The sequence below is a fragment of the Podarcis erhardii genome (genome assembly GCF_964252035.2).
Source record: "Podarcis erhardii genome assembly, chromosome: 1".
In the NCBI taxonomy this organism is placed as follows: domain Eukaryota; kingdom Metazoa; phylum Chordata; class Lepidosauria; order Squamata; family Lacertidae; genus Podarcis; species Podarcis erhardii.
In genome coordinates, this window is record NC_138497.1 from 78301604 (window position 1) to 78321473 (window position 19870).

The following is a 19870-nucleotide window of genomic DNA, read 5'->3' on the forward strand; positions in this document are numbered from 1 at the left end:
CCAGATTGAGACTTTCTCTGCTGACAATTCACTATTGAAGGAATGGGGTCCTTAAGAAAACATACTTTTTGATTCAGGATTAGCAATGAATCACACAGAGAGACAGAGACATTTGGCTGATAAGAACACCAGCCTAGTTTGCTTTCCACTGCAGGAGAGAGGGTGGCTCAACTTGTGCTGTGGTGGCAGTGGATGATTCAGTAACCACAGCTGCAGGACACAAGGCAGATGCAGAGTTCACTGTAAGGACAAACAAAAGCAGCACTCCTTGCTCTTAGCCTGCAGCATGCTATGTTTGGTATTTAAATATACATATTTGTGTAATGTCAAGCACCACCTAGTGGTCAAATGCTGGAAAGGAATTAATGGCAAAATAAGTTTTTTCCCATTTCTGGAGATGCACATATGTGCACATAGGTTTACAACTAGTCTCTTCTCATGCCCATGTATTTGTGATCTTGGAGAAAACCACTAATTTGTTTGCGGGTGGTGTTTTTAGACTCTATTAAAGCTATAATTCAATAAACAATTTAAAGCTATAAATTTAAAGTTATAAAAATATTATACAGTGCTCCCGTCTAAACATTTTGACATGAAATTGAAATGCTTCACTTTTACTAGTTGAAGGAAAAACTGTCTTGAATGAAGGTCCATCAAAAACAAGCAACATACTAGCAGTGCAATCCCGTGTCTAATCAGAATCAAGACCCCATGAGGAGGGATACCCCCAGAAGTGTGAATCAAATTGCAACATAAAGCATGCATAATTGCCACGTGAATAGTATTGCAATGCTGGAAATCTCAAACTGCCCCTAAGAATCGGGTAAAACAGATGCTAGACTTGGGGAGCTAAAAGGTTGGGGAGGGGAGAGGAAATACCATGTAGAAGATGTGGGACTTGAGCATCCCAGGAATGGAACTGGCTAGAATTTCAGCAGGAGTTGCTTGCATGACAAGCTACACTTGCTGAAATCCCCTCTTCTATCCCAACAGTGAAAGGTGCAGGAGATTCTTCTCCTTTTTTGCATCTCAAGCTACCATGGCATAGGGGCATTTTCATCCAATGAATGTTGGAAGGAATGCTTTTATCACAAGCACATTTCCTCTCCTATATAGCAGAGAGAGTAGTTTATTTGCCTAGAAAACAAAGCTAGCTCACCTAGCCATATTTTTCAAAAGGTCTAATTGATTAAGCTGTTCCTGCAGTTAAATTATGCTGCTCCTTGCTACCAGTGGCTGCTAAAACAGTCTCTTATCAGAAAAGACATAAGAAGCAGCTGTGGGCTCAGCAGACCAATCTGAACCCATCTGAACTTGAAGCAGAGACAGTTCAACCAAAGGCTGGATATTTTAGTTTCATTGATACTCCGCAGGAACATCACATCACATCACATCACATCACGGGGTGGAGTTAGGACTCTATCAGCCAAGCACATGAAAGCAAGAGTTCACTCCCAGATCTGTAGTAAAGCTTTCTCTCTTAAAGTATCACCAAACCCAGCCAACTCATTGGCCACATGGAGACCAGAGGTCAGTACAAAGAAAGTAACAAACATGGCCAAGTCTGGCCTTTTTCTGCTTAAAAAGGAAAATGATTTAGTACCTGGATGAGATAACTCTTCACACTGCTTGGCTGGCACTGTTAACTACTTTCTCCCAGCTTGTTGGGGTAGAGCATTCACTGCAGCTGAACCGTATTAGTGGCAAATGGAACTAGTTGGTGCCTCCTTCCAGGTGCTTTTTAGAGAATTAACAAGCAGGTTTGCTTCTTTCCCTTTGTTCCAGGCTGCATGCACACCATACATTTGAAGCACATGGTTTCCCCAATGAATACTGGAAATTGTAGTTGCCCTCTCACAGGGCTACAATTCCCAGTACTCTTTAAAAAAAAATAGTGTCCAGGATCGGGGGGGGGGGGGGTCATATGCTTTACACATGCATTGAATGGTATGCTACAGTGCAGAAACTATGGATGTATGAATGACTGTAATTCCACTTTCAAAAATAGTGAACCAATCCAGAGATAGACATGGGATTCACTCATTAGGTTGAGTTTCCGGTGTGCTTCTGATGCACAGTAGTCTGGGTTGCACAAGAGCCTGCTTCTATTACATCAAGGGTGAGGTTTGCGGGGAGGGATCATCAACCTTAGGGGACCACTGGGCACATTTGGAATTTTGAGAGTCACAAAATGGCTGCCAAGGGGCCCAGAAGAACACAAAATGAGTGCCACATTTAAAACAACAGAGAGACAGGACCACAAAAGTGTGGAGTAGGTATGTGTCCCCAACAATCTGCATCAGCCACTGCTGCTCTTTCTTCAGAACCAATGGGAAGGGTGGGTGTATAATCCTGGCATCCAACAATCATGCTCATCTTTCAAGTGGCAGCATGTTCAATGCAGGAGACGCCAAGCTGGAAATAGGAACTGAGCAGGAAGACCAAACTGCCTCCAGCACTTTGTGGATTTTTCAGGAGATATTGACTGAGACATCATAGGAGGTACTGTCAGGCGCATCATGTGATGCACAAATATTTGAAATATAGTAGTTGACAATCCCCCAGACCCCCCTCCCTGTTACCGATGAGGTGTTTGGCTACTCCACAAACCCACGTTATCACTTCGGCCTCACACAGGACAAAATACAGACAATATTAGCTTTATTGGCCAGCAACATAAACTGTATTTAAAGCATGGTTATTATATGAGGAAAAACCAAAGAGCAAGCACAGATTGCTGACTGGCAACCCCTGGCCCTCTCTTACCATGGCACAATATAGTTCCCCAGTTGAGGGAGGTGGAGAGAAAGCTAGCCATCCACACAAATGCACTTCAGTAGTCAAATACTGTCTCAAGCAACTGCAATCAGGACCTTCTGTTTTCTTGCAGGTTGGTGAGTGGGGAGAGAAACATCAGGTAGGTATAAAGAAATAATTTAGCAATTTAATTTGTAATAATTTAGATACTCACCCACCTTTACAGTGAGAATGGCGCAAAACCTTTCTCCTGCAAGGGCGTTTACCATGTGTGATCATGCTTTACATCTCCCCAGCTGCCTCCTGAACTGTTCCTGAACCTCCTGAGCAAAGCAGCCAAGAGGACACTCCATTTTTCACTACACCCATGAGAGGCAATTATGTGACATGGACTTTCTTGGGTGGTGTGTTTATATTAAGTGCTTGCCTATCAGAGCCCACAAAGGGCTGGAGATGGAATTACCTTTAGTCTCTACTTTAGTTGGAGAAAGTCACATCTAGCCAGCTAAGGGAAATCCTGGAGTGTAAGACTAGGTTCCCAGGTTGGGCAAAACCTGTATACGCTGGCCTTTGGTGGTGATGGTGGAGGCCTAGATCAACTTTCCACAGCCCCCCAACTGCTATCAACCACAGTAAGGTATGATGGAAGCTGGGAGTCTGGCAATGTCAGGAAGGCACCAGAGACTGGGGAAAAGCTTCCTTAGGCCATGTGATTGCTCTTGCCCCCAGCCAGGTGTGTGAAAGGGGACAGGGAAGAATGGGCTATGGAGGGGCAATGCAAGAGCTTCAACGGAACCTATAGAATGCAAATACACAAGGGGCCACACTGTTTACTCGGGAGACTTTCAGTGGGATAGGAGAGGGATGGGGATCCATATATTGGACTTCAACAACCATCAGCCACCAGCTACTATTACCAATGGCCAGGAATGATGGGAGCTGTGGTCCAACATCTGGAGGGCCCACCTGGTTCCCCATCAGTTACAGCAGTGTTTCCCCAACCTTAGGCCTCCAGCTGTTTTTGGACTACAACTCCCATCATCCCTCACTAGCAAGACCAGTGGTTATGGATGATGGGAACTGTAGTCCAAAAACAGCTGGAGGCCCAAGGTTGGGGAACACTGAGTTACAGGAAGTATATTCTTCAGCATGCTGCTGTTGCTACAATGGACCTACAAATGAGGTGTGGGGAAAGCTGTTAAATGGAAGAGGTACCTTACTGAAATCAAAATGTGAGGCAGTCGTGAAACAGATCAATGTAAGAATGGGGAAGGAATACTTGGACACTGGCTATACAAACAGGATCTGGACACCTACTCTATCAAGGATGCTTTTTCTGTTTCTAAAACATATTCTGTGAAAACCTTTAGAGTGGGTGAATTATTGGGAAAACTAGCAAATCCGCTGTTGGAAGCCATTCCTAGAATAGCCTTCTCTACAGCAGAAGAGGCAATTGCTGTGGATACAAAAGATACCGGCCACTTTCTCTCCTTGCACCAAATAGTTCAATTTGCAATTTTATGCCTTACTGCCAATTGAAATCATTTTGGTATGAAGCATACTCAGTAAATTAATGAGAGAGGGGGACAGGAGAGCTGAATTCTGGGTTTTCATGCCAGCCAGACAGTACCTGGCTGGCTAATCAGACTTTGAAGATCAACACAAAAGCAAGTAGAAGTATGTTCTCCCCGGTTAAATGATGTGTCATTCTGGGAGAGGATGCTAATTCCTATGAAAAGGGGAGCTGCATGATTCCACAGAGTCGGGTTATCTTGACAGCACAGTTGAGGCAGGAAACCATTTCAACAGAAAGCTTATTGTTTGCGTGTCTGTTGGAAAAAGTAGGCCAAGGCTTCTAATTAAGAGAACAAAAGAACGTCCTCCAACACCTGGCCTGAAAGGCACAAGACTCGTCTCCAGGGGGGCCTCCTGTTGGGGCAGAGGGAAGGCCCTGAGGATGAAGCAGCCGGCTTTGTGGGTAACCTAGTCCATCCATCTCTCAGGCACAACCTCAAGGAGATCAGGAGAAGAGATTACCCAGCAGAAGGAGGCACTGCCTTGGATGGGAAAGAGCAGTCGCATCAGAACTTCCACTGGTCCAGAAAGGCACTTCTTCCGGGTGCAGGAAGAGAGGATTTAAATCTCCCAACCTGTGAATGCCTTATGCATCCTTGTGGGCTAGTTGTCAGCCGATCGGAGAGTCAATGTCTTGGTTAAAAGAGAGCTAAAAGGGAAACAGGAAAGGTGCCGGGGCCCCTGGCAACGTTGATGATCTCTCTTTCAGATTGAATGCTTGGGTCTGGGCTTGGAAACATTTCTGGCAGATAAGAATTCTACAACTCCATGACTCTGGACCACAAAGAAAAGACTGGGTGAGCCCTGGGCCTCCACGACTGCCATAAGGAGGACAACTGATCGCTCTCTCTCTGGTAGAGGCACTGGGTGATCCAAGACTAAGTTTCCTTAAGCAGCAGAAGTCCTTGCGAGGTTGATTTTTTCTGTGCTGCCGCCTAAAAGGATAGGGTGATGGGATGGAACGTGGTGTAGTCAAGCATGTGGGGTGGTCTTCCAAGCTTCCCTAGTAAGGCTCAGATTTCAAATTCCTGTACAAACAGCAAGTGAAGAGCATCCCAAATATCTAGAAGGCAAAAAAACCAACAATACAAAACATGGGTAAGCAACAGGAAAAGCAATGCATCAAGCAATGTATCTCAGCACCTCTTCATTCTTCTCACATGGAAGAATGTTGGTCCCTTGCAATCATACAGAGTTTTGCAGCCAGAAGGGACTGATCTTTCAATATGGGTACAGAGAAAATATGACCTGAAACCTCAGCAGGTGAACCCTGAAGCCTGGGCAAGCTCAGTGGTCTGTAGCTCAGGGACAGCATCTGGCATTCACACAGAAGGTCCCAGGCTCAGCCTCCAACATTTCCAGGTATAGCTGACCCCTGTCAAAAACCCTGGAAAGCCACTGCCTCTCAGTTACCACTCAATGAACCAAAAGTATGACTTCGTACAAGGTAATTTCCTATGTTCCAGCAGGGCAGCTCAGCTGTAATAGAGATGTGATGCTGCAAGCAAGGGCATTTCTTTGGACAGCTGGTAATAGTTGTTTTCTGTAAGAAGTAAAAGGAAAATCTCGCCCAAGTGAGAAAGAGCCAGTCCTGAGTGAACTGCACTTTACAATGACAGCTGCAAAGGCATGAGAGGAAGGGAGAAATGCACTGGTTCGGCATTAAGATTACATTAAGATCACTGCACATTTCACCTTTGGCCATTAAAAAAAAAAAAGGAAACATTTTCATAATTATTTGAAATGGGAAGCGAAGAGAGAAATCGAGCAATGGATAGTTACTATGTGATTGTCAAAACTCCCAAGATATCAGAGTCACTGTGTGTTATTCTGGTAGTGTTCTGAATTTTAAGAGAAAGAAGTTATTTTAAAAACAGGGGTCAGCAAACTAACCGCACCTCGGGCCAGTGTCTCCAATGCCGATCGTGCGGCAGGCTGGAGGGCAGGGGAGCGCGTGCCCATACACACACACACACACACTATTTCCGGCGCACTTCCGGGTCGGAGGAGCACCAGAAATAGCTTGTGCGCATGTGCACGGGCCTCCTCCGACCCGGATGTGCACCGGAAACAACGCTTGTGCATGCACCAATAAAGCTTGCGCATGCACACAAGCTGTTTCCGGTTCTCCTCTGACCTGGAAGTGGGCAGCTGTGCAGCGCAGTGCTGGTAAGAGCAGGCGGTGGCAACGGGGGTCGCCACAGGCCAGATAAACGAGTCCCTCGGGCCTTATCTGACCCGCGAACCTTAGTTTGGGGACCCCTGTTTTAAAAGCATCCCCTTCTAATTACACTGCTCAGTCTGAGCAGCTGTTGGGACAAATCACCACTAGAGGCTGCCTTCTCACTGCTTTACAGAAAGATTTCTGTTTTTCACAACCTTCCCTTCAGTAAAAAGTATGTTGGTATTTTTTTTACTGAGTCATGTGTATCTAGATTTGGCAACCTCAAACCTTTAGAAGCGCCTCCATCCCTTACTCCATAAACTGTAGGATTTTTTTTAAGCACACAGGTTATTAAGGATTTACATGTATATGTTTTTGGAAAATTGCCACTTTAAAATGATTGTGGGGGAGACATTCTCTCAATTTCACAGTGAAATCAGATAACTCACATCTAAGAAAACACCACCAAAGCTGGCTTCTACTGTAGCTTCTTAGCAGGGAACCCAAGGGGTGGGGAGGGCCACATTCCATTCAGGGCAACTTTCTGAGGGCCACTTGTCAGGGTCAAAGGTTAATATCAGGCATGTAAACAGTCCTTTGTGTGGTTGCTTGTATTGAGTAGGAATTGTCTCCAGTTAGGGAAGCAATTTGAACGCTAAAAGCAAGCCAACTTTTGAGGCCATGAATGAACCACAAATGGCAAAACAGGTAAGTGCAGGTATGAAGGCTGGCAGGCAACTTGGGGGGGGGGGCTAGTAACTTTTGAGAACTCATTAGCAATGCTAGTTAATATACTGTGCTCAGCCAACACACTGGCTTCAGAAATTCATGATTGCCACAAATCATGGAGATATAGAAAATTGCAAAAGAAATAGGCATGGGTGAGAATATTCTCTCTCTCTCTCTCTCTCTCTCTCTCTCACACACACACACACACACACACACACAGTGCAATGTGAGATGATACTTGAGCTTAAAGAGTGTGTGTGTGTGTCAGAAAAATAAGATCAGAGATGACAGCTACATCTATGACCAGAAGATTGCTCAAGGCACAGAGATAGTATATAGAATCACTTCCCACATTCACAGCAAACCCAACGAAGCCTCCAGGATCCAGTGGTGCTGGACTGCTGCTTAATCCCAGCTGCTTTTACATGGTTACAATTTGCACACAGGATCCTCTGGATCCTGCAAAGCTATTATCTCTAATTTACAGACAATAGCAAAGAGAAATCGATGTCCTTTTTGCCCTAATGCAGTGTTGTTGGCAACTAGAGTGGGCAACAGGCCAATCCAAAGCAAACCACCGGAGCAATTGGCCAAGTGCTATGCCACACTCCTGCCTAGCCCCTGCTGGGGAAGTATGCACCTTTCATGATATTCCTGAAACCTTTCTCTTTCTCTTCTGTGGTTGATTACCCATATGTTTTCTGCAGCACTGTTTGTTTGTTTGTCTGTCCTATAGCAGCTTTCGGATCAATGGTGAACTGCATGACAGGTATCCATGGGTCAGACTTTGCTTACAGGTCCCCAGTCGCCAATTACTCTCATAACAGTAAACCTGAGACAGGAACTGTAGCATGGTGGTCTCTCAAGCTCTAACCTTGCACACTTCAATCTTGCACTTCCGGTCGGCGCCAGCGTTTAATGGCGGTCCTAGCCTCGAGCTCCGAGGCAGGACTGCTCCGTAAGTTCGGGTCTTACCCGCTACGGCAAGCGGGGGACCCTTAAAATCACAGGCGCTGAAGCCTGTGGGCAAGGAGATTCGGTGGGCACCTTTGCGCCCCCCCGGCATCGTGAAAGAGCCTTTTTAAAGGCTCCGGAGCGGCATCGGGGTGAGCGCGGTGCTGAGGATCGCTACCCAGCTTACGGAGTGAAGCCGCGTCGCCATTGACGGAGAGCGCCGATTCCTTCCTGAAACTAACGATTGGCAACAACAATACCCGTGAGTAAGAACGGAAAATTAAAACGGGACTTTAAAATTTAGAAGATTTGGCTGAAAACGGGAAAGGCAAAATTAAGGAAGTCAGCCTCCCGGATCTGCATGATTAACGGAGCAATGAAAAGACTGAGCTGTGCTTAAAAGGAAAGTTATTTTTAAACTTCATCAGACCAGACATCGAAAGGATCTCCCCCCTGTAGAGCAGGGGAAAGGGGGGAGGAAACAGAACTAATCTAACCTGTAAAAGGAAGAAAGTGTAAGGAACGGGAAAACTTCTGCTGCCGACACTTCTGGTCAGGCTGCCGGAGCAGCGATAGCCTAAAAAAGGAACTGTCAAGCGAGCTGTCAAAAGACAGCGGCTACAAAATAAGACTTATTTGAAACATATTAACGGGACTTTGGTGGATTACAATTTTAGTAGTAAAGTGTTACAAATTAGAGACTTTTGGTGGGACTTCTGCCTTTGGACTTTCTGTTTATCTGTAGCGGGTGCCTTTGGATGGATACAATTTCCCCCTCTAGAGGGCTTTAGCTGCACTACGGTGTATCCAGCGGGACTTTCCACTTGCAACTTTCCTGTGTGAATGACCTTGAGTTATGAGTAATCCGCCAGAAGAGATATCAACAAGAAGTAAAACAAAGCAGGCTCAAAAACAAGTTCAAAAAAGAGGCTCTCTATCAGGAGCGGCAGCTGCACAAGAGAAAATAACAGTAGCATCAATGGATTCAATGACACAGGCTCTGCTCAGAATAAATCAGTCCTTAGAAGTACTCACCAAGCAATCTGCAGAACTTACTAAACAATCTACAGAGAACTCTAAGAAACTGACGGAGTTGACAACAAGACTAGATTTGAACACAACAACAATTTCATCTAACACAGATTCTATAAATCGTTTGATTCAAGAGTCTACGGAAACAAGGAGAATAGCCGAGAGCGCCAGGACTACTGCCGAAGAAACCAAAGGAAAGTTTGCGCCTGTTGTAAAAAAAGTACATGAACATGATGCAGCTTTAGCCCTATTGGAATTGGAAAGGAAAAGCAAGAACTTGAAACTAAGATTGGTACCAGAAGAGGAAGAGGACAAGCTTGGGGAATTCCTCACAGATAAATTTCAAGATTTTTGGAATGATGAGCTAGATGGAGAAGAAGATGAATTTGTAATAACCTCAGCCTTTCGGATTGGCAGGAAGCAAGGGAAGAAGCCAAGAGATTGTTTAATCACCCTGAGATCAAAGGAACAAAGAGACAAAATATTGAACCTACATTTCCAGAAGGCCTTAGTTATTAAAAATTCTCAGATTCAGATTTTCAAGGATATTCCTAAATACTTTCTGGAGGCTAGAACTCAATTCAAAGAATTAGTTGATCTACTCAAACAGAACAATATCCCATTTAGGTGGGAATTCCCACAAGGGCTGTCCTTTAATTTCAAAGGGAAGAAAATTAAAATAAAAACAAACCAGGATAAAGAATTTTTTCTGGAAAGAAACCAAGAGGACCTGCAGAAAGGAACTGTTAGTGAGAGGGAAATACCGGACATTTCAAATCTATCATTTGGATTGAACCAAGCACCGACTGAGGAGGAACAACAACTTGGTGCAGTCGGTGGAGGAGCTACCCAGTAACAAAAATGTCTCTGCAACTCCTTAGCTGGAATTGTAATGGTCTAAACCATCCCCGAAAAAGGGGCCAAGTATTTCATCTATTAAAGAAAGAACACCTAGATGTAATCTGTCTACAAGAAACCCACATTGCTAGGACACACAGGAAACTTTTAATAAATAAGAGATTAGGACTGGAATTCATTTCATCAGATAAAGTTAAGAAAAGAGGAGTTGTGATCTATGTTAAAGAAAAATTTGACCCAAAAATGGTCTTTAAGGATGACCAAGGAAGATACCTAGCAGTGGAAATTCAAATTCATGGAGAAAAGATTTTGATTGTTGGAGTTTATGCACCAAATGAGGGGAAGGCTGAATTTTTCAAGAAGTTGCATGAGATTTTAATGGACTTTTTGGATTTTAAAATCATAATGATGGGCGATATGAATGGAGTCGTATCTACAAATATGGATAAGGCCCAAAGACAAGTAATATCTAATGATGGAAGACTACCAAAGACATTCTTTGAACTGACTGACACTATGGACTTGATTGATATTTGGAGAACTAGGAACCCTCTGGAGAGGGAGGGGACCTTTTTCTCTGAAGCAAAAATGACATGGACCAGAATTGACCAAATATGGACTTCTAGTAATCTGGCATCAAAGGTTAAAAAAATAGAAATCTGCCCAAAAACCTGTTCTGACCACAATGCTGTGAAGATGGAAATGAAACTGACAACAGCTGGAACCTTTAGATGGAGAATGAATGACACTCTTTTTGGAGATGAGGAAATTTGCAAAAAGGCCCAAAAAACACTTAAAGACTACTTTGAGATTAATTTGAGATCAGATACCGAAAAAAGAGTAATTTGGGACGCAAGCAAAGCCGTGATGCGTGGCTTCCTAATACAACAGAATTCAATAAAGAGGAAAAAACAGAATGAGAGGAAAGAGAAAATCTGGAACCTAATAAAAGAAGGGGAGAAGAAACTGAGATCCAAGCCTAAATCTCATGAGATTTTAAGAGAAATAAAATTCTATCAAACACAATATATGGAACTGATGAATCAGGAAATAGAATGGAAAATTAAACAAATGAGGCAAAAGACTTTTGAGTCGGCAGATAAATGTGGGAAGCTACTGTCTTGGCAATTGAAAAAGAGACAAAAGTTGAATACGGTGACATCACTCGAAGTAGATGGGAAGTTTATAAATAAACCAAATGAGATAAGTAATTGCTTTCAAAGTTTCTTCAAGAAATTGTATAAACAAGGGCCAAAGAATGAACAAGAGATAGAACAATTTATTGGAAAATATGGCTTAAAAAAAATTTCTGAAAATAATAGAAGGAGTTTAAATGAGAAAATTACAGATCAAGAAATAGAGAGTGCCATCCAGGACATGCAACTGGGAAAATCACCAGGACCAGATGGATTAACCGCGAGATACTATAAAGTACTGAAGGACTGGTTAATACAACCATTGAAAGAAGTCTGTAACCAAATCCTCGAGGGGAAAAAGGCTCCCGAATCGTGGAAGGAAGCATTTATCTCACTTATACCAAAGACAGAAACTGAGAAACAGCAAGTTAAGAATTACCGCCCTATATCACTTTTGAATGTGGATTATAAAATTTTTGCAGACATTTTAGCAAAAAGATTTAAAAAAGTTTTGTTAGAAGAGATTCACATGGACCAAACAGGCTTTCTACCAGGCAGGCAATTGTCAGACAACGTGAGGAACATTATAGATATTTTAGAACTCTTGGAAACTGACATAAATAGAAAAGCTGTCTTGATTTTTGTGGACGCAGAGAAAGCCTTTGACAATATTTGTTGGAGCTTCATGAAGAGGAATCTCCAAGGGATGGGGGTAGGCAAGAACTTTGAAAATGGTATAAGTGCAATTTACTCTGAGCAAAAGGCAAAACTAATTGTAAATGGTATGGTTATGGATGAAATCCCAATAGAGAAAGGGACACGACAGGGATGCCCAATTTCCCCTCTATTGTTTATATCGGTACTGGAGGTTCTCCTAAACATGATTAGAAGGGACCAGCTGGTTAAAGGTATACAGGTCGGAACTAAACATTATAAGTTAAGAGCATTTGCAGATGATTTAGTTTTGACATTACAACAGCCAGAAACCAGTACAAAAAGAGTTTTGGAACTTATTGAAATATTTGGTCAAGTAGCAGGTTTTAAATTAAATAAACATAAGACAAAGGTGCTGGAAAAAAATCTTACGATGGGGGAAAAAGACAGTTTTCAAAGAGAAACTGGTTTGGAAATTGCTAAAAAGGTAAAATATCTGGGGGTGAACTTAACATCTAAGAATGTGAACCTATTTAAAGATAATTATGAGAAATGTTGGGCTGAAGTGAAGAAAGACTTTGATACATGGTCAAGATTGAGACTTTCCTTGTTAGGCCGAATTGCTGTTATTAAGATGAATGTATTGCCAAGATTGTTGTTTTTGTTCCAAACATTGCAAATTCTAGATAAGATGGATTGCTTCAAGAAGTGGCAGAAGGACATATCTAAATTTATCTGGCAGGGCAAAAAACCCAGAATCAAATTTAAGATTTTGACTGATGCAAAGGATAGAGGGGGCTTTGCCCTGCCGGACTTAAAACTTTACTATGAAGCAGCAGCTTTTTGCTGGCTGAAATCATGGCTACTTCTTGAGAATACAGACATTCTGGATTTGGAAGGTTATGATAATAACTTTGGTTGGCATGCATATTTATGGTATGACAAGGTAAAGGTACATAGAAATTTTAAAAATCACATTGTTAGGAAAGCATTGTACAATGTATGGAATCGATATAAAGATTTGCTTGAAAGTAAAACACCCAGGTGGTTGTCACCAATGGAAGCTAAGGCGGTAAAAAGATTGAACATGGACACAGATTGGCCAAAATATTGTGAAATTATAGAATATGATGGCGAAAAGCCAAAGTTACAGAGTTATGAGAAATTGAAACCTAAAGTCCGAGACTGGTTACATTATTACCAGATCAATGAAACCTTTAAGCAGGACAGAAAATTAGGCTTTCAGAAGGAGAGGTCAAAGTTAGAAACAGAATTGCTAGAACCCAATACTAAGAATTTGTCTAGAATGTACAATCTGCTGCTAAAATGGAACACACAGGATGAAACGGTTAAATCAGCCATGATTAAATGGGCACAAGATATTGGTCATGATATTATGTTTGCTGACTGGGAGCAGTTATGGACCACAGGCATTAAATTTACGGCATGTAGCGCCTTGAAAGAGAATATAATGAAAATGATTTATAGGTGGTACATGACCCCAGTTAAGCTTGCGAAAATATACCATTTGCCCAACAATAATTGTTGGAAATGTAATGAATGTGAAGGAACTTTTTATCACCTTTGGTGGACCTGCCCGAAGATTAAGGCCTACTGGGAAATGATCTATAATGAAATTAAGAAAATCCTTAAGTGGACATTTGTAAAGAAACCAGAGGCTTTTCTCTTGGGCATGGTAGGCCAAACGGTTCCAAAGAAAGATAGAACGTTTTTTATGTACGCAACAACAGCAGCAAGAATTCTTTTGGCGAAGTATTGGAAGACTAAAGAACTACCTACTCTGGAAGAATGGCAGACCAAGGTGACTGAATTTATGGGACTGGCAGAGATGACCGGCAGAATCCGTGACCAGAGGAGAGAGACAGTGGAAGAGGACTGGAAAAAATTTAAAATTTACCTTAAAAATTGTTGTAAAATTACGGAATGTTAAGATGTCAAGGGATTGGATACAAAGAATTACAGCTATAAAAATTGAAATTTATAAAAAAATTTTTTAAAGAGAATTAAATATAAAAAGGGATGAAGAATTGCTAAAAAATTTTAAAATAAGGATGCAGTGAAGGGGAGGTTTGGGGAAGTCGTGTTATGTTTGTTTGTTTTTTGTTTATGTTGTAAAACCAATAAAAATTATTTAAAAAAAAAAAAAAAAACAATCTTGCATATTACTAGCCCATACCTGTACAAAAGCAATGCCAATCCCCACTGCTCCAATGATTTTCAGGTGTTCCTGGATGAAGTTTTCCAGTTTAGTGATGCAGCCACCCTAGAGAGAGAGAAAATTGTTGACATAATTTCAAGTTTAATTTGTGTCTTCTTGTGCTGTTTCAAGATTCGCATGGGAACAAAAGTTTTCACACAGCAAATAAATGCAAGAAAATTTTTAAAGAAATGGGCTGGGGCATATGAACAAATGCTCATCCTTGCAAGGATTTCTTGGCCTAATGCTTCAGTTTAATCATGTTGCACATGTGGCCTGAATAGAGGGCTCCTACAAAGTTGAATCAGTAGTAGTAGCTTGAATCAGTGGAGCACCAGCAGCCAACTGTAAACCTGTAACATCAGCAGGCACTAAAAAAAAAAAGATGAAGTAGAACACAGTGTTAGGGAAGCTCAATCGCTGCCTGCCTCCATCTTTAAAAGATTGTCTTTGGCCTCTGGGTGGCCTGTTTATCTGCCTTGCCAAGTCATTGCAGACAGGAGAAATAACAGGATTAGCTGAGTTACAGATAGGTAGTCGTGTTGGTCTGCCATAGTCAAAACAAAACAAATTCCTTCCAGTAGCACCTTAAAGACCAACTAAGTCAGTTCTTGGTATGAGCTTTCGTGTGCATGCACACTTCTTCAGATACACTGAAACAGAAGTTTCCAGACCCTTCTATATAGTGAGAAGGTGGGGAGGGGTATTACTCAGAAGGGTGGTGGGAATGGGTGATTGGCAGATAGCTGTGATGAGCCTGTTGATGACTCTTAACGACTGCAATAGGTCTTACAGGAAAAAGCAAGGGGTGAAAAGGTGAAAAATGGCTTTGTCATGTATAATGAGATAAGAATCCAAGGTCTTTGTTCAGACCAGGTTTCTCCATGGTTTTAAGTTTGGTGATAAGTTGTAATTCAGCAGCTTCTCTTTCCAGTCTATTTCTGAAATTCCTTTGTAGTAAAACAGCTACTTTGAGATCTTGTATAGAATGTCCTGGGAGATTGAAGTGTTCTCCTACTGGTTTCTCTGTCTTGTGATTCCTGATGTCCGATTTATGTCTGTTTATTCTTTGGCGTAAGGTCTGGCCTGTTTGTCCAATATAGAGAGCTGAAGGACACTGTTGGCATTTTATGGCATACACAATGTTAGACGATGAGCAATTAAATAGTCCCGAGATGGTATGTGTGATGTTGTTGGGGCCAGTAATGGTGTTGTCCGGGTGTATGTGGCAGCAAAGTTGGCATCTGGGTTTATTGCAGGCTCTGGTGCCAACAGGATTAGCTGAGTGTGAGGAAAGCTTTACAGTGGTGCCCCGCAAGACGAATGCCTCGCAAGACGAAAAACCCGCTAGACGAAAGGGTTTTCCGTTTTTCAAGGCGCTTCGCAAGACGAATTTCCCTATGGGCTTGCTTCTTTTCCCTCCCCCCCCTTTTTCTAAGCCGCTAAGCTGCTAATAGCCGCTAAGCCACTAATAGCCGCTTAGCTGCTAATAGCGCTAATCCGCTAATAGGGATGCTTCGCAAGACAAAAAAACGCTAGACGAAGAGACTCGTGGAACGGATTATTTTCGTCTTGCGAGGCACCACTGTATTTTTTAAGTTGTTTGATCATTTCACAAATGTATTCCCACTGGGTAGTGGCCTAAGAAAGCACATGAGTACATGGCTCATGGTTTCAAAGCTCAAGCCAGTAAAGGCAGAGCTGAGGAGACTCAAGTTTAAATCCCCCATGAGCTATGAAGCTCGTGGGATGGCTTTCAGTCAGTCACCATCCCTCAGCCTTGCCTACCTCATGGGATAGCTCTGGCGAGGATAAAAATGGAAAGGAATATCTACAGAACACACTTATAACTACTTTGTACCAATTTAACTTCTATGTCTTCCCCCAAAGAGGTCTAGTTTGGGGAAGATGCTTAAAATCCTTTGTTAAAGGATCTCCTGCCCCTTCCCATACAAATATGGTTCTCAGGATTCCCTAAGGAGAGGGGACAAGTGTTTTGAAATGTGTTCAAACTGGTTATGTAAACTGGTCATTCTTTCTACATTTCCTTTTGGCAGCCTGTCACAGGCAGGTCAGTCTCAAAAGGCAGAATGAAGGCAAATGTTGCAGACTTCACTATTCTTTCCAAATCTTTGGAAATATTATTTAATACATTTCTTTATACCCACGTAAATGGCACTTCTGTGTGATTTACATGAGAGGACAGTTCCCTGCCCCAATAGGCCTACAATGTAGAAACAAGACAATGTGAGACAAGAGATGAATGAGGAGGAAATGGAGGTCAGGGCAAGCTGGGGAAGGAAATATAAAATGGTGGAATCTCCTTTCAAACGAGTATCTTTTCTCACCAAAAGTATGTCCTATTGCACTTTGGAAAAGAAGCTAGGGGGTGGGCAGCAGGAATCACCTGGGCCCAGCAGTCAGCAATCATGCCCCGAGGCACAGGGCTTAGTCTGTCTCTGCCTGACTAAAACAAGCTTAGTTGCAGAAGTTATTCATGCTCCTCATATCATTTAATCCCCCTCTGAATCCTGTTGAAAAATGATTGCTTCATTGCCATCACTCTTTGGCAGAACACTCTGTAGACTGAAACATCAACTGACAGTTGGAAAATTGGAATTCCGTGGTTAAAAAAAACTTCCCAAGGTATTTTTGAGTTTAAGGGGACAAACTTTTTTTAAAAAAAAATACAGTTAAGGTTGACAAGTCTGAATCTTTGTCCCTTTTCACTGAAAATGGTAAAAACAACAACCCAAGAACACCACAAGATGGTGGCAAAGTGTCTCTGCCTCACCTGCCCATGTGTTGGAACAGAACTGCTGAGGAATATAAATATCTATTTGCGACTAGTTTTGTGACTACTCTAGAAGAAAATCTTCAGGAAATGTAGCAGAACATACTGAGAGGCTGAATCTGCTGTGGTGCCTTGAATGCAACTTGTTGATAAAAGTAGTCTCAGAGCCATCTGGCATCCACTTAACTTTCAGATAAGAGGGAGGCGGCTCAGGTCTGATTTCTTACCTCTTTGTAGATATTCGAAGGATGATCTCTTTGGCCACATTTATCTGTCACTGTCTTGCAGCAACTGTCTGGGAACTTCCGGTTTAATGCATCAGGAGATTTGATCCATTCGCTGTCACTCCAGTCTGAAGCGTTATGGCTGCCACAGCACTTAAACTGAACACACACAAACATAAAGGCAAAGTTTGCAGGGTGTATTGCCAAAAAGATGTTGCAACACTCAAGTTGTCTATGGTATCATGTCTGTGAATGCCTGTACCTCTGGCCTGCACAACTGCAGGAGCATACAGCCCACCAGTCATACAACAGAAGAGCTATTGAGCTTTTGCAGAGCTAGAGCTGTGCACATTTCTTCCCAAGAGCAACACCAAGCTGGGTTTAGCTGGCATTTCTGTAAGAGAGTATAACTATGACTGCTGACTGGTTTCTTTTAAAGAAAGCATTCCTTAAATATAAAGCCATCCTTGAACAAAGATATACATGGTGATGTCACTACTACTTACTATACATATACGGGATGTGTGTAAGCTGGCCTATAAACATCGTACTGCTCCTGTGACAGTCAATGAAGAGGCTACTCTGGTTGTTCTCGCTGTATCAAGCTACATTCTCTGCAAGCAGATCAAATATTCGGCATGGTGTAGAAGAGACATAGCTAGAGTGAACTCATTCCTGGCAGGCACGCTGTACCCTAACGTGCTTCCTATCCATTACAGTCCAAGCCAGTCTCCTCCCTTCCTTGCATTTTCCCGTCTTATGTCATGTCTGCAGAGAAACACCCTAGGCATGCAGACAGAAGCTCTGCATGTGTAGGCCTGCCATACGCCCAGATTTTCCTGGACATTACTGGGATATCAAAGGGGGAAATTTCCAAAAGAAGGCGCTTTGTCCTGGATCTTAGGCAAGTAAAAAAAACAAAACCCCAACAATTTTGGTGGTGTCCTGGTTTTTACTCTTTGAAATATGGCTAACAGATTTAGGTTGAATCCTGACAAGACAGAAGCACTGTTCTTGAGGGGAAAGGCAGGTGTGGGGGACTCCCTGGCTCTGAATGGGGTAACTGTGCCCCTGAAGGACCAAGTACGCAGCCTGGGAGTCATTTTGGATTCACAGCTGTCCATGAAGGCGCAGGTCAATTCTGTGTCCAAGGTAGCTGTTTACCAGCTCCATCTGGTATGCAGGCTGAGACCCCACCTGCCCGTGGACTGTCTCGCCAGAGCGGTGCATGTTCTGGTTATCTCCTGCTTGGACTACTGTCTAGAATATCAACATTTTAAGTATAAAAATATTGCTGTGGTAAAGTGGTTTTACTAACTAAAAAGTAGGAATAATAAGAACCAATCATTCCCCTGTCACTAGCCAAGGTTTCACCTTCTTTCTGAACTGCAGCAAGTCTCAAATAACTTTCTGTAACCTTGGAGCTACGCAGCTGAGTGCACTTCCTCTCCTGTATGAATTACAGCCTAAAACAATGAGATGCCTGTCCAAGTTTTCCAAACTAGGTGTGTCAGACAACACAAGTGCTCCCTGTTGGAATGACCTAAAATAGGGCTTCTCTGCTTGATGGAAGATAAAATCTCTGCCTTTTCTCTGTGCTCTGTTTTAAACTGGATTTCCCATCATACACTTCTGTCACTAGAGATTACTGGCTCCGAGAAAAAGATGTGACAAAGAAGTAGCGGGGGCTTCATCACCTTCCACATTCGGAAAGGCTGCCACATTTGCTCCAAATGAAGATGTGTCTGCGCTCTCACTTTTCTCTTCAAATGACATGTGAAGGTATAGTGGATTGGTGCTTCGGAGACGCAACCACTAAATATGGCCACCTGTTTATTTTAACCAGCTGCACTTGTGCTTCTCTTTTGGGACTTCTTGTGCCAGGAATGAAGCCAAGAGGCAGCAATGTGCTAATAATACATGTGCCCTGTACAGCACCTCTTGACCAAGGAGGTTAACCAAAGTAGAAGGCGTGGGAAAGTGATCTGTACAAAGTAGGAGGCATGGGGGAAATTATCTATATTTGGAAAGCCCAGTCAGGGTATCCAAGGGACTGCTCTGTGTGGTCAAGCATTCTGCAAATATTCTGACAAGCTGTATCTCACAAACCCTAGATCTCTTAAGGCTGGTTCATAGTTATTTATTCATGTCATAAAATACTGCTTGACTGTAAAAAGCAAACAAACCTCAAAGCTGTTTTCAAAAAGAGAGAGAGAGATAAAACAGTAATTTGATAATATCATGTGCTACTCAAGAAAATGGAAGTCTGGAGCTCCCCCTCTCCAGTTGTGAATCAAACAATCCAGATGAGCAGAGGCCTATATGTATATATTTCTATGCAATTAGACTCTCATTTTGCAACGCAGATGCAGTAAATAGACTTCACTTGTGATATACCAGTGGTTCAGTGCTTGGACATCAATCAGACGTTTCATCGCTAAAGAGCTTAGTCATCGAGTTTTGTAGTAAATAATATACAAGATAAGACAGTATGTAAACGACTTAAAGGAGGAGTATATCTCTCCCCATCTGCATGTTTCCATTGGGAGGAGCATAGAAAGAGAACGATGTCAAACCTCCTACAGTTTAGTGACGAAACATCTGATTACCAGAATGATGTCCAAGCACTGAACCACTGGAATATCACAAGTGGACTCTTTATTACTGAGTTTGCAGTTGTTCAAGATAAAATCTATTTTGGAAAGAGAAGAAATGAGTACTGAACCTCTGATATATTACAAGTTAACTCTTTATTTACTCCGTTTGCAATTGTTT

At 42.4% G+C, this 19870-nt stretch overlaps 1 protein-coding gene and 1 long non-coding RNA gene across 3 annotated transcripts in view; one reads left to right on the forward strand and one right to left on the reverse strand.

Moving 5' to 3' along the window:
• The first annotated feature begins 3363 nt into the window (after positions 1–3363).
• LOC309352428 lies at positions 3364–5089 on the forward strand. The gene is made up of 2 exons (XR_014161312.1): positions 3364–3748; positions 3894–5089. It is a non-coding gene; the product is annotated as an uncharacterized lncRNA (long non-coding RNA).
• Positions 4975–19870, reverse strand: part of CD151 (CD151 molecule (Raph blood group)) — a 43947-nt gene continuing 29051 nt past the window's right edge. For both annotated transcript variants that reach the window (XM_081880692.1, XM_081880691.1), the window contains exons 6-8: positions 17099–17254; positions 14057–14143; positions 4975–5395 (exon numbers count right to left, since the gene is read on the reverse strand). In XM_081880692.1, coding sequence (XP_081736818.1) covers positions 5336–5395; positions 14057–14143; positions 17099–17254 — 303 coding nt within the window. In that variant the 3' untranslated portion in view covers positions 4975–5335. The remainder of the gene's footprint in view (positions 5396–14056; positions 14144–17098; positions 17255–19870) is intronic.